Consider the following 14,935-nt stretch of genomic DNA (forward strand, 5'->3'; position numbering starts at 1 on the left):
ACTAATCCTGTCACCCTGCATGTAATTGGAGATAAGCGAAGGCAGACACTTTTGAAGTACAGCCTGGGTGGCAACCAGGGCTCTGTGTATAGATACAGTGAAGGAGTGAGCACTGGTACACGGGACAGAAAATGTTATCTACAGGATTATCACGTGAAAATAAATAAAGAAAAAGAAGTCTACAAAAAAATGAATGCAGCCATCACTTCTAAAGGACTGGTAAGCTGCAGTTTGTGACATTTTAGCTTTGAGTTTAGATATGCTTTAAAGGTCATGTCAAACCTACACTGATAGAGGCTAGAGACATATTAGGCATTATTAACAAAGCTTAGGGCAAAAGGGTAAAAGCTGGAGCCTCCCAAAATGGGGGTTGGGGAGTCAGAATATATTTTCTGGGTTTTGGTAAATTATATTAGTTACACAAAAATCCAACTGCATAAAGCTGCCCATACTTTTTTTTTTGCTTAACCAGCGGGATGGAGGATGTGGATGGGGAATCCCCCCACTGAGCTATTGTATTATGACTGTGGGGAGACTTCCCCACCGTCCAAATACACTGATCAGCATTGCCAGCTATAGCAGACGGCACCAATCCAATCAATTGTTCCCAGAAGGGCGGTTGTACGGAAGTCAATTGGTAGATCGACCTCTGTGCAACCGCCTTCCCCATACATGGATCGACATTCCTGGTTATTGCTCACCTTGACTATTGTAACTCCCTACTCAATGGCCTACCTCATCGCAAGCTATCCTCTCTTCAGTCTATCATGAATGCTGCTGCCAGACTCATCCACCTTACTAACCGTTCCATATCTGCCAACCCTCTTTGCCAATCCCTCCACTGGCTTCCCATTGCCCAACGAATAAAATTCAAAAACATTAACAATAACAAATAAAGCCATTTATAACTCTGCCCCCCATAACATCACCGATCTTGTCTCCAAATCTCACGCAAACGGTCCTCTCCGCTCCTCGTATGACTTCCTGCTCTCTAGCTCCCTCGTCTCCTCCACCCATGCTCGTCTCCAGGACTTCTCCAGATTCTCCCCCATCCTCTGGAACTCCCTACCCCAATCTATCAGACTATCGCCTACTCTGCCCACTTTTAGGCGGTCTCTGAAAACCTCTCTCTTCTGGGAAGCCGATCCTGCCTTCAGCTAATAACGGAATCTTCTATTCCTCCTACCAGCCCCCCCACACCTGTGACACACTGATCAGCGCTTATGGCCATTGGCTGCCAACACTGATTCAATGCCAGTCAGATGCTAGTCTTCCAGTATGCCCTTTTAAGAGAAGCAGCTCGTGAGACCAGCTTTTGTTGGACAAGGAGCTGTAAACGGGGCTGAAACTCGGCAGATTCCTACCGAATTGACCGTTTTGGCCGATTTCCAACTCGTGTGTACCCAGTGTAACAACCTTTTAAAGACCTTACCAGGAGCTGGAATGTCACGCAAGATTTAAAGTGTGTATAAACACTTAATAAATGTCTCCGGTTTGTTCCCTTTTGGTCTGTAAGAATATACTATTGAAAGATTTTACTATTGAAACCTCAGCTGACCATTATCAGTTAGCATTGTTCTATCTAATGTTCTAGCATTGTCTGTGGACTACAGAACACCCCTTCTTCCTCATGTTATTGTGATATGGAAAGGGGAGGTGTTTTGTAGTCCTAATTTGATTCCTGTCCAAGGGTGACAACAGCGCACCTCTAGTGAGCAATGTCACCCTAGAACACAGTGAGTGAGCGCTGTCACCCTAGAACAGAAGTGCATTATTGGCAAGATCACAAAGTAAAAATAAATAAAGAAAAAAAAAAGAAAACTAATAAATCCACTATATCGAAGAACTGCTAAGCTACAAAATATTATGAATTTTTCATTGTTTCAGATACACTTTAGACCCTGCAAGAGAATGCAGAAGTCGGCAAAGGATTGAACCATTTAGAGCCCATCTAAAACTGGGTTGTTAGTTTTGTATGAATTTATCCTTTACTACTTGTGAGCAACAGTAATGCTACCCCCCATGTAGTAGACTGGAGGGTTTCATCTGTTTTTCCCGGTTGAACTCCTATCCTGTAAACTCTGTAGAAATCCAATCTGTATGTTATATGACCACAAACATTACCCCACAATATCCGGTAATATATTGTGGTGTCCTGCTAAAACAAAACATTATATTGAGCCAACATTAAAAGACAACATATGAATGCATATTGTTTGTTAAAATGGAGAAAAAAAATAAGTTGGCACAACATTCATGAGGATCTTCTGTAACATACATTGTAGAAAACTAAATTCACAGAAAGTGTATTTTTGAATAGGCTTGTGAGGGGATAGTTCCTGTTACTGGAATAGGAATTGTGGGGAAATCTTACACTGGGGACACTTGTAGATGGTGCAATGTAAGGAAATGGAAATTGTCATTCTCTTGCTTCTCCTTGCTGTTTCGGGTAATTTGCCATTCCCTGTTTTCCCTCTCTTTCCCTCTGGAACTAAGGTAAATTTAGAGCTGGCAGATGAATAGGGGGTTGGTTGGTGAGGTGAATGGCTCACTGCAAAGACGAAGTGCAGTGTTCTTGTCCCTGGCCCCTATGGAGAAATTGGCACCCTCTGTGCCATGATAGGGAATGCCATGAAAACCTTCCACCAAGTGGGCTACATTTAAAGTGGTTCTACAAGCTGAAGGTTTTTTTTTTTTTAACTGCATGCATTCTATGCATGAAGGTAAAAAAACCTTCAGTGTACAACTCCCCAGTTAGCCCCACCTTATACTCAATCTCAGTAATGTAAACAAGAGCAGAAGCTCTCCAGGACTCTGCCATTGGTTCCCTCTGCTGTCAATCACAGTCAGTGTGGAGGGAGCAGGGGGTGGGGCCCAGCCATGCTTTGTGTGCCTCATAGATAGACAGAGGTGGCTCAGGAGCGAGCATGCATGAGTTCCCCCAGAACAAGCTGCTTGTTCTGTCTGGGGGCATTTAGCAGTGGGGAGCACCTGAGAAGAGGAGGATCGGGGCTGCTCTGTAGAAAACCATTGCACGGCGCAAGTATGACCTGTTTGTTATTTTTAAAATAAATCTGTACCTTTACAACCATTTTAAGCCCGGCATAGAGGGATTGAAATTTAGCAGATTTAGCAGAAATCATCCAAATTTTGATCTACCTATGGGCAGGCTGATTGTACAACCAGCATATCGTGTTTTTTTTTCATGCAATCACTGCCAGTGGCTATAGCCGCCAGCAGTGATCACTGTATTCTTCTTGTTGTAAAAGCTCCTTGTGCTCCCTGCTGTCAGAATCAAGCAATTTTCTTTTCTTCAAGCCATGGTTGAAGGAAAGATAGTTGCACAATGTATGGCCTGCCTTGGCGAGTATAAGAATTTTGTTAGAGTGTACCCCATTCAGTGGGCAAGAGATGGAAACTGCTGTTCTGAAGTAGACATTTACATATAAAATGCTGTGTTATCAGTATTGTTCCAGTAATAAAAAAAAAGTAAGAACATGGACTCATCTCTTCTTTATAGCTGGTTGGTGAGTGGCCTAGATCCCGTGGAGTGAGTAAGCACATGGCTCATTCGAGGGCTGGAAGAGGTTGGGAGAAAAGGGGTCAGCTCCCTGCTAGGCACCCTAACAAACATAACCACCTGGAAACCAAAATCCTGTGTCTCTGCAGCTTTTGGGCCTGGTGTGTGGTGCGGTCCTTGAAGGACCCAACCAAGGATCAAAAGACATATTTTGTATAACTCCCTTCTGGAGTGTAAGAAGCCCCTGGTGTACAGTAAGCCTGTGGTCTGATAGTTTAGAGTTGGTATGGGGTAGATTGAGTCCCAGAGACTCTACCACCCATGTTCTATGACATTGGCCACCTAGCATGGAATCTGGCTTATCAAGTTAGTTTTAGATATACCTTAGAATGGAGGTAATCTGCATTATAATAAAACTTTAAAGATCTGGGTGAATTCAAACAATTCATGTTAGAAAATACTTGTACTAAGTGTTAACTAATAAGCGTTAAACATTGCCACAGAATACACAAGCCCAAAATTCCCACAAAAGCACTTGAAAAGGCCAATTCAACATGCAATGTATAGAATTTCCTGTGACATCATTTTCTAACAACAACAGGTCTTTGTGAGGTTGGGCACTGAAATGCTCATTGGGCTATAACAATTGTTTTTAAGCATTCTGAAACAATTACCATAGACTATAATGATATGTTTAAAAAAGTGGTAAGCAGGGATTTTATTCCATTGCCATTTCTCACAATTCTTTGGTGTGAAGGGTCACAGAAAAACAAATTCCATTTCTCAGGCGCAGTCATTTTACCACCATTGAAAGGAAAAGCTGTACAATATTTGACAATGGTCAAATGAGCTCTTAACACCTAACCTCTCTTCTCACTTTACACTCACCATGTACTGTCATAAACAAAATAAACAGACATCTAAATGGTTAATCAACAAGGACAAACATACCAAACTCCTCAAAGAGGGACTCCACAAAGCTGGTGCCATTGTGATAGGCAGCAGTGTTCATATACTGGAAATCCAGGTCATCTCCTGCACAATAAAAAGAAAGGAACAAATCATTACATACTGTAAGTATACATTTCAATGGTAAGGCCTCATGCACACTGGACATTTTTACAGCTGCTCCTAGGGGTGTTTGGCAGGTTTGTTTTCCTGCCTATAAACTCCCCTGCATGTTATCCTATGTGTCCATACACAAATAGACTTTTAGCAGCGTTTAGTAGCAGGAGAGTTTAGGGGCAGGAAATAAACCCACTGCCGGTGTGTCTAGGAGTAGCAGAGTTTTGGCAAAAAAAAAAAAAATGTTTGGTGCGTCTAAGGGCTCGTTCATACTAGGCTGTTTTGCCAACACTTGCCAAACGCCCCTATAGCGTTTGGCAAGCGTTGGTCCGGTGTTTGCGGAGCGTTTTTAACGCTCGGCAAACGCTCCGCAAACGCCGCATGCGCGGTTTAGCGGCGGTTGCTAGGCGTTTGCCGAGCGTTAATAACGCCCCACAAACGCCTATAATGCATTTGAGTGGTGTTACCGCTCCGCAAACGCCCCGCAACCGCGTCGCAAACGCACCGCAAACGCCGGCCGGGCGTTTGCGGAGTGGCACCATAGACGAGAATAGGAGGCTTCAAAGCCTCCTGACTTGACCAGAGGCGTCCGTTTTGCCGCGACGCGACGCAAACGCTCCTGTTAGAACAGCACCATGTGCTGTAATGTGCAGAATTGGCAGAGGCGTTTGGGAAGCGGTAAAAACGCTTCCCAAACGCCTCTCTGCTGCCTGCACACAAGGCTAGTGTGAACGTAGCCTAAAAGCGGGTTAACAATAGGTACGTTTAGTGCTTGAGCGTTAATTTATTTCAATAGCAAGAATAAATGATTTATTCTGGCCAATGACATGAATCACCGCCCAAACACTTGACGCAGCTAAACGCACCTAAAACGCGTTACACACTTTTACAAGTGCCAGACTTTTTTTGTTTTTGTTTCCAAAACACTGTTTAAAAAAACATCCTGTGTGCATGAGGCCCAAAAGTTGAATTCTGAAGATCTGCTATGTTACAGGGAAAATTAAAAAATGTTAATTGTGTGAACAGTACCTTGACATTTTTACTGCTTGTCTTGAATTCCTCCTGAAAAATAGCAAATCTTGGTATGCGAGTGTGCCTGGGCACTTCTGTGCCTACAGTCTTATTGCTGCACATCTGCAGTATGAGATTTAACTAATGTCTATCCATGGCCATTTGATCTAATGATCCACTTTTTCCCGAACAGAAATGTTGGAAAATTTTCCTTGGATCAGCACTGCAGCCAAATCAGCTGCAGCGCTGCTTAGTATATTCTACAGCAAAAGGAATCCCTGCTGTCCGAATACAATAGCACAGGGGGGAGAATTTTATCCACTTTGAATGTTAAGATGGAGGAATCTGTTTATTCTTTTTTTATCAGCCCGCTGGCTGATCAAAAAAAAAAGAACAACGATCCATCTATCACCAGCTTCAGGAGTATGGCGTGAGATTTGGTAGTATCATTACTGTCCTGTCATTGATCTCTTTGCAGGTGACTGACACATGGAAGCCCTATCTATACCAAGATGGTGACCTCAACATATAGATACAGTGTAGAACATGGTATGGAAGTCAGTAATGGGGTAAAGATCAGCTGCAGTGACAGGCAGTACTGGTCAGTGGTAGTATTTCCTCCTCACCTACTTTTTTTTTTTTTTTGAAACAACAAAAACTTTCAGAGTTCAATTCCCCTTCAAAATGTATATTTGGTGAAAATTTAAAAACAAATATTTATTTCCGCATTGTATTTCGATTATTTCTAGTCTGATTCTACTAATTTGAATGATCTTGAAGTTTACTTTCTTAAAGTCTATGACATGTGTTCACTATGCCCTGTGAGTAGGCACTACCAAGGTGCTGAGAGGAGGAGTTTCAGGAAGTGGGGTCAGTACAGGAATCACTGCTTGCAGGCAGCAAGGTACCATGGGATATGTAGTCCTTAGAAAGTGAAAAGCATAAGGAAAAGCTGCAATGCATGCAGGGAATCCATGAAGCTGTGGAAACAGATGGCCAGTGGACAGCAGAACTCACAACATGAAAGTAGACCTTTCAAGTAAGTTTATATTGGGTTGTCAAATATAACTGGTATTTACATTGTTATAACAACACTGATGTTATAAAAGGAAAGTGTATACAGTGACTAGACATATGCAGAATGAAAAACAAAATTAGTTTTGGATCAGTTCATTAAGTTAGTAATTTTGTTTCGTTGCATTCCTAACAAAATTTGTTTGGTTGAAATATAATAAATGAAATTAAACTAGATTAAGTTTTGTCCCATGGATCAGAATGAATTCAAATAAAATCTATCCAAATTCTATGTGCAGAATAACTGGTTCTATTCTATTTGAAAATCTAATTTTTATTTAATTTAATTAGCTATCAATTATATATTTAATTCTATTGCTTTATTTTCTGTTCTATTCTTTTATTTTCTATACTATGTTGCTGTAGGCTGCTCTATTCTGTTATATTGTGTTCTTTTTTCGAAATTCAAATTTTGGAAGACGGCTATATTCTATTTGAATTTAAAAATTCGGAAGACAGCTAAATTAATTATATTCTAAATTTCAGAAGACGGCTATATTATTCCTATTTTATTCTATTTTCAATTCTGCTCCTTTCTATTCTATTCCTCTTTTCTTTTCTCTTCTATTATATGCTGTTTTATTCTAGTAGGTTCTATTCTAATTTTACTCTATTCTATTGGAAATTTGATTTTCGGAAGATGGCTGTATTCTGTTCATTTTCTATTCTATTCCTTTATTTTCTATCATTTTCTATTCTGTTCTTTTCTATTATATTTTATTCTATTCTTTTCTGTTATGTTCTATGCTATTCAAAATTCATATTTCGAAAGACAGCTATATTCTATTTCTCCTTTTATTTTCTATTCCTTTATTTTTATTCTATTCTGGTCTATTCTATTCTTTTCAAAATTCGAATTTCGGAAAACGGCTATATTCTAAACCCTAACTGACTAATACATATAGTCTAGTTCGTTTCTAGGGCTGAACGAAAAAAAAAAAGCTAACCTCCATCCACACAAATGAGGTCACATTGTTAGAATACACTGATCGACTGCAGCCACTGACTTCTGCGAACCAGGGATGGCCATACACACTGATCAGAATTTCAAGGCTTGCTTTTTCTCTATGAAAAGTATTTTTATAGCTCTGTGTTCATCTCCCCTGTGTTAACACAACTTTATTTTAGCAAAAGTCTACTTTTAGATAGATCTTCAATTTATACATCTCAGTGATCCCTACTTAAACACATACTAGGTCTTGTGTTCCAAATTGTGAGCAGGAACAAGATTGGCCAACTCAGGTGCATACATTTTGCTAGATTTTTGTGACATCTATATACTATGCATCTACCTAACAAGTGCGGGTCCAGCAGATATGCTTTAGGATTCTGTTATTTAGTATTATTATTATTATTATTATAATAATACAGGATTTATATAGCGCCAACAGTTTGCTCTGCGCTTTACAATGTAACGGGAGACAATACAGCAACAATACAGTTCAATACAAGAGGGATAGGAGGGTCCTGCTCCTTGGAGCTTACAATCTAAGAGTATACATGTGATATTTAAAAAAAATGTCAAAAACAAAAATCCCTTGCAAGCCGCATTTGTAAATAGTGTTTTTTTAAAGAACAAATCTGACGTGTCCATTTGGGACGCAAAATCACTCATACCTGGAGCAGGCTGTAGCTGTCGCAAGATGCTGCATACCGCGCTTTGTTTTTCTCTTGTGGTGGCACTAAGGAATTCATGGTCCAGAAGCTTTAGTAGCACATTCAATTCTGGCAACAGCTGGTCTAGAACTAGAAAAAAAAAACAAACAAGGTATTAGCTTGCACAATCTATTCTGCTTTATAAGCATAGATAGCCTGATCCAGATGTATAGCACTAAAGTTACCAAATGTACTGTACAAGTGATAACACTAAACCGATATATGAAGATCACATTTAAACACCGATGAGGTCCTCCTAAAACCACCACATCTTCCATCCCAGCCTTTCAGTACCAGACCATATACAGTATTTGAGCCCCCATACACTATTGCACCTACACTGCAATACTACACTGCTGGTGGAGACAAACACACCAGGATAACTGCTAAGCCGATTACACATGAGGACACAAAACACAATAACCACAGGACTTGCTGTGGAACAACCATAGTAGGTGGCCAAGGGTTATCTTATTTGTGTGGGAACACTTAAAAGGTTATGGTGAGGACCATATTCCATAATGAAAAGCAGAAATGTCTAATGAGGAGTCCATGAACTTTCACAAAAAATTGAACATCAGCACTTTGGAGGTCCAGGCCTATCTTAAGAGCATAAAGTGGCAGGTGGAATGTGTGTAATGTGCACAATGTGAATAGTGTTAAGTACTGGAGAAGTAATGCAGAGACAGGCATGGCTATTTGCTTTATCTCAGCTGTTTACAGAGGCTGAACATCAAGGTTCTGGTCATTGTATGACTAATAATGCAGTCATAGGGTAGACTACTTACACACCACCCTAGTACAAAGCGGTAACTGTCTGCATGTGTTTTACATCTGGCAATGTTTTATGTCTATAGTCTCTCCCTGAATTCACGTTATCAGATTCACATATCAGTAGGAACAGGTACAGCAAAAGGTTAATGCATTACAAAATAGTAAGCTCATCCAACATGGTTATTACCTTTTATATCACTTGACCCTTTCTTTTAGATTGTAAACTCTAACCAGCAGGGCCCTCTAATTCCCATTGTATTATATTGAATTAGAACTGTACTGCCCAAACTGTTGGCACTATATAAATCTTATATAATAATAACCAAGTAGCATGTGGACTATAGAGAAATGGTACAAAGTGGCTTATGGGTTATAGAACATTGGTAAAAAAGTGAAATTGGGCTGAACAAAATAGTAAAGTGATATACAGACTATAAAAAGGTGTTTTATAGAAATGGTAAAAAAACAAAAATATAACAAAGAGGCATACGAGCTATATAAAAATGGTAAAGTGGCATATAGACTATATAAAAATTGTAACAAATAGGAATACAGGCTGTATAAAAATGGTGACAAAGTGATACAAGAGGATTTATAGTGCATTAGAAAAGTATTCATTATTCAAATATTTTATTATAAATTTTCAAAAAACACCATTTATCACATACATAATCCAATAAAACCATGTTAATATTACACTTATATTTATCTATCCATATATCAAATATTAATTTTATTCTTGGTGTCCTTTTTCCCCTCTCCCATCCCCTCCCTCCAACCCCATACCTCCCCAGCCTCTAAAACTCCCCCTCAGCCCTGATTGTTTTCTTTCCTACTCCTTCTATTAATAATATTCAAAGAATATTACTTTTTTTTTCCCTTTTAAAATTTACAATTATCCTCCATGACAGAAAAAAAAAAGAAAAAGAAAAGTATTCATACTCCTTGAAAATTTTCCACATTTTGTCATGTTACAACCAAAAACGTAAATGGCACAAAGTGGCACATAATTGTGGAGTAGAAGGAAAATGATAAATGGTTTTCAAATTTTTTTACAAATAAATATGTGAAAAGTGTGGCGTGCATTTGTATTCAGCTTCAATGAGCCAATACTTTGTAAAACCACTTTTCGCTGCAATTACAGCTGCAAGTCTTTTTGGGTATGTCTCTACCAGCTTGCACATCTAGATAGTGACATTTTTGCCCATTCTTCTTTGCAAAATAGCTCAAAAATCCCAATAAAATACATTTACGTTTTTGGTTGTAACATGACAAAATGTGGAAAATTTCAAGGGGTATAAATATATTTTCAAGGCACTGTAAAAAATTGGTAACAAATTGGCATATGGGTTAAACAAAATGGTAACAAAAAAAGCATCAAGTAAAATAAACAAAAAAGTGCAGGAATACTGTATATTCCAAGATATAATCTTTGTCCAATCAGGCTTATTATGACAGCCTGAGTATCTTGGGGGGAGAAATTGCAAGGCATTTCTAACCTATCCAATCAGTCATTACCCTCAGAGAGAGAAAAGGCCCTTTGAGCACATAGACATGAAATTCTCTGATTCAGCTAGTAATGTTTATAACCTGTAAACAAGTCTATAGCTACTCAGAGGGTCGGCTTTGTGCTGCACTCCGACAATACTGCAGGCATTTTTATTTGCATGTCTGGGAGGGCATCCTATAGAAAGTTGGGATTCCAGTAACTGTGCCTTTAGTCTTCTGACATATCGGGGTTTATTTACTAAAGCTGGAGAGTCCAAAATCAGACTCCCTTCTGCAATGAAACCAATCAGCTTCCAGGTTTCATTGCCAAAGCTTCATTGAACAAGCTGAGGTTAGAAGCTGATTGGTTTCTATGCAGAAGGGAGTCTGATTTTGGACTTTCCAGCTTTAGTAAATAAACCCCATCATGTCATTAAAAAGGTCATTGTATCTGAAAGCTGATAGTCCAGTGTACATACATAATACAATTATTTAGTACACTTTTTAATACTTTCTGGAGAAGCCTAAAACTATGTTCCCTGGAGAAGCTTAAAGTAGAACTAAACTAAACTTGTTTTACCATTTTGGCTGAGTAAAGGTTGGTTATAACCCTTGTCAGTTTTATTTTTGCCATCTATGTCCTATTAGGGAAATTTCCCTTCATTTCCTGTCCCATAGCCAAAATAAAGAGTGATAGGAAATCCCTCCAAAGAGGGAAATCCCTGATTGTCACCAGAACCGGCTTAGGCTCTCGACAGATTGCTGAGAGACTGAGCCAAGTGCCATTCCAGGTTTTTTGGCGGATCTTGACCATATGGTTGGGATCTTTTCAGAGCCTGGACAGGCTTTGCGACATCAGCTGACAGCGACTTCAGCCCTCTGTTGGCTACAATGGATCAAAGGAGTGCAGAAATGAACTCCTATGATCCATAGAAGTACAGCCAAAAGAACTTTGGCTATACTTCTCCTTTAAAATATAAACCTGGCTATACTTCTCCTTTAAAATATAAACCCGGCTGCTTTGACATTTGAAGGAGAATTTGTCTTTCTGAACATATATCCTCTAGAGTAGTGAATCACAAAATGTTTGTCCAGTTTAAGATGTCTTCAATGTGTTTTGTATAACAAGTTAATCTGTTTATAATGGATTAGCTAAGGAAGTATCTAATATCCCCTTTTCTGACATGGCTATTTACACCTTCTTGTGGAATGTTAAGAAAGGAAGAGAAGATGGTATTAGAGGAAGGACAAAGTTTACACAACATGATACAAGGTATGGATAGTGATAGCATCAGAGTAATGGAAGTCTGAGAACTACAACAAATGCCTGTAGTGTCCTTTGCATGCTGTGAAATGTCTCCTGTAAATGTAGACTTCATAGGATTTCTTTTTCAATGCAAAATCTACCTTCCCTCTGCCTTAAAAAAAATGTACCCTGCGAGGTCCCAATTGTGATGCATATGATTTACGTGAATAAAGGGCAAAATTACATACCTCCCAACTTTTTGAGATGGGAATGAGGGACACCTATTAGCAAATGTATGTAGGCATAGGACACATACCCCTTCCATGCCCCCTTAAGAAGAATTATTAAAAAAATATGGATTTGTTAAACCCACTTTAAACCACTACTATTCTTTTATACTGACTTTTGAAGTTTACAAGAGCAACAATTTAGAAATTGGCTGAAAGGTTTAGCACTGGGAAACACTTTTTGAAAGAAAAAAAAGTGCATTTTTTATACAAGTATATAAATACAATAAAGAATGTTGCGCTACTCCTTAAGATATATGTACACATAAATAATAAGTGATGTGTAATCACAAAATTGCATCAATTTAAATAAAAATAATAAAAAGTGAAAGTGATATCAATTAATATTAATTATTAATTTGTGCCCATGATTCATTAAATCTATAAAAATAAATTCATATAATGGAAACAAGTAAGAAACACATTTAAATATATACATAAATATATATATAATACCGTGCATATAAAATCACACGTGCCTCTCGTGTAGTGGGAACACCCCAGCACGTGTGATTTTATATGCACGGTATTATATATATATTTATGTATATATTTAAATGTGTTTCTTACTTGTTTCCATTATATGAATTTATTTTTATAGATTTATTGAATCATGGGCACAAATTAATAATTAATATTAATTGATATCACTTTCACTTTTTATTATTTTTATTTAAATTGATGCAATTTTGTGATTACACATCACTTATTATTTATGTGTACATATATCTTAAGGAGTAGCGCAACATTCTTTATTGTATTTATTTTACACAATCACTGGTATATGATTTAATGTTAGCAGCTTCTCCAGGTGTGTTTTTTGTTTGTTTTTTAGTTGATACACTTGGGAGCGCAGGAGGTTCACACCATTACTGTTATACAACTATATAGATCAGACCAAAATGAGGGTTAAATGAGGACAGAGGGACTTTGTTCCAAATCAAGAACAGTCCCTCGAAATCAGGGACAGTTAGGAGGTATGAGATTATCACTATACCAAGGTGCTCTGGTGAAGAAGATCTGTACTCTCTCACTCTGCTCAGTTCTCCTATAAAAAAATATTTATCTCATGGGGGTTGATTTACCAAAACTGGAGAGTTCTAAATCTAGTGCAGCTCTGCATAAAAACTATTCGGTTTTCAGGTTTTTTTTGTCAAAGCTTAATTGAACAAGCTGATTGGCCACCATGCACAGCTGCCCAAGCAGATTTTGCACTCTGAAGTTTTAGTAAACAACCCCATGGTGAATCAATTATTACATTCATTTGTTATAACTGCCTGGAGTTCAACTTTTTGGTATAGCACGGGCAGGGGCAGATTGACAACTCATGGGGCCCCCAGGCAATAGGGGATCATGGGACCCGTGTCCTCGCCCACACTGAAACCACACCCAAAAAAGCCTATGAAAAGGTACCAGGGGCATCTCATTGGGCCACTTTCTTTGTGAATCTCTTTTCACAACCCCCCTCTTTTTGCATCTCATTGGGCCCCCTACAAACGCCAGGCCCTCAGGCAGTGCCCAAATGGTCAGTCTGCCACTGAGCACGGGGTATCATGGCATGTCAGAGATAGGCACTGAGTGACTGAACAGCTGGAAAACAGAAAACTGGGAGTTAGCTTATGCCATTTTTTTTGGGGGGGGGGGGGGGCTGTAGGACTTCAAGGTGATTGAGATTGGTTAAGTAAATGTATTTAGTGAAAGGATTATAGAAATATTTTCCAAATTTAAGTGTGGACTAACAAAGTGACAGCTGAAGCATGGGCCTTCACAAAGCAGTGTAGATAGCATTTAATAAATATAACGTGTGCAGAACACAATGGCAACCAGGAGAGGCTGCTATATAAAAGCAATATTACAACAAAAGCATTGTAAGTATGCTATGTGGAAATTGTTCTTTTATGTGTTAAAGATGTAATATGGGGGTTTTGATTTATACAGTGGCTAGTATAGACCATACACTTTAAAATAACTCTTGTTCAACCCCACAGACTGAACAAAACAAATCTATTGATTCCCCCTAACCATACCAAACAGCATGGATGGATGATATTGTATTCTACCACCTGGCACCTGTCGGTGTCAGAATTCTTGAGCAGTAGCTGCATTTGATTGGATGCTGCAGCTTCTGTACAACCAATTTCCTGACAGGCATCAAGTATCAGATTAAAGGATGTTGGGCAATTTGCATTCCCAGGTATTGTATTCTGACATCTATGCCTGATGCTGTCAGAAAGCCTTTTAAACACTGACCGCATCTGACCGGATGTAGCCACTGTTCAACTGACAAGTTTCCCGCCAGGCCCTTTCAATTTTCAGAATAAAGAATGTTGAGTAGGGTGCTGACAGGGCCATCCACAGCTTGAATTTTGGCCAGTATATCAGCAATTCTCTCAGCGGATTCTCTTTCTTTATTTAATGTAACAAAATCATCTGTAAATACTTTGTACCCAAGGTGCATACTGCATACTAAGGAAGCCCATACATTCATCATTTTTCTTCATTCAACCATTGGGTTAAAAGGAAAAAAAAATAATCCAATTCCCCCATTCACACCTTTAATGTGGATGGTGGAATCCTCCCTGCTATCGTGTTCTGGCAGCGGGGAGCCTTCCCTGCCATCAGGACACAACGATCAGTGCTGCCAGCCATAGCCAGCAGCATTGATCAATCTGGAAAAACCCGACAGGCTGGTTGTACAGATGTCAATCGGTAGATCAGCTTCTGTACATAGGGTGCTCCTACATGGTTTGAAATTTGACCAGTTTCTGCTGAACCAGCTGACTTTCAATCCATGTATGGCTGGTTTTAGATAAC

General features: G+C 39.0%; 1 protein-coding gene across 3 annotated transcripts in view; it reads right to left on the reverse strand.

Moving 5' to 3' along the window:
• Positions 1-14,935, reverse strand: part of AFAP1L1 (actin filament associated protein 1 like 1) — a 131,787-nt gene that overhangs the window by 39,306 nt on the left and 77,546 nt on the right. For all 3 annotated transcript variants that reach the window (XM_089659453.1, XM_089659452.1, XM_089659454.1), the window contains exons 2-3: positions 8,288-8,416; positions 4,472-4,555 (exon numbers count right to left, since the gene is read on the reverse strand). In XM_089659453.1, coding sequence (XP_089515579.1) covers positions 4,472-4,555; positions 8,288-8,416 — 213 coding nt within the window. The remainder of the gene's footprint in view (positions 1-4,471; positions 4,556-8,287; positions 8,417-14,935) is intronic.

Source organism: Staurois parvus, unplaced genomic scaffold (assembly GCF_062004578.1).
Source record: "Staurois parvus isolate SC_StPar_1 unplaced genomic scaffold, SC_StPar_1.0 ptg001158l, whole genome shotgun sequence".
In the NCBI taxonomy this organism is placed as follows: Eukaryota; Metazoa; Chordata; class Amphibia; order Anura; family Ranidae; genus Staurois; species Staurois parvus.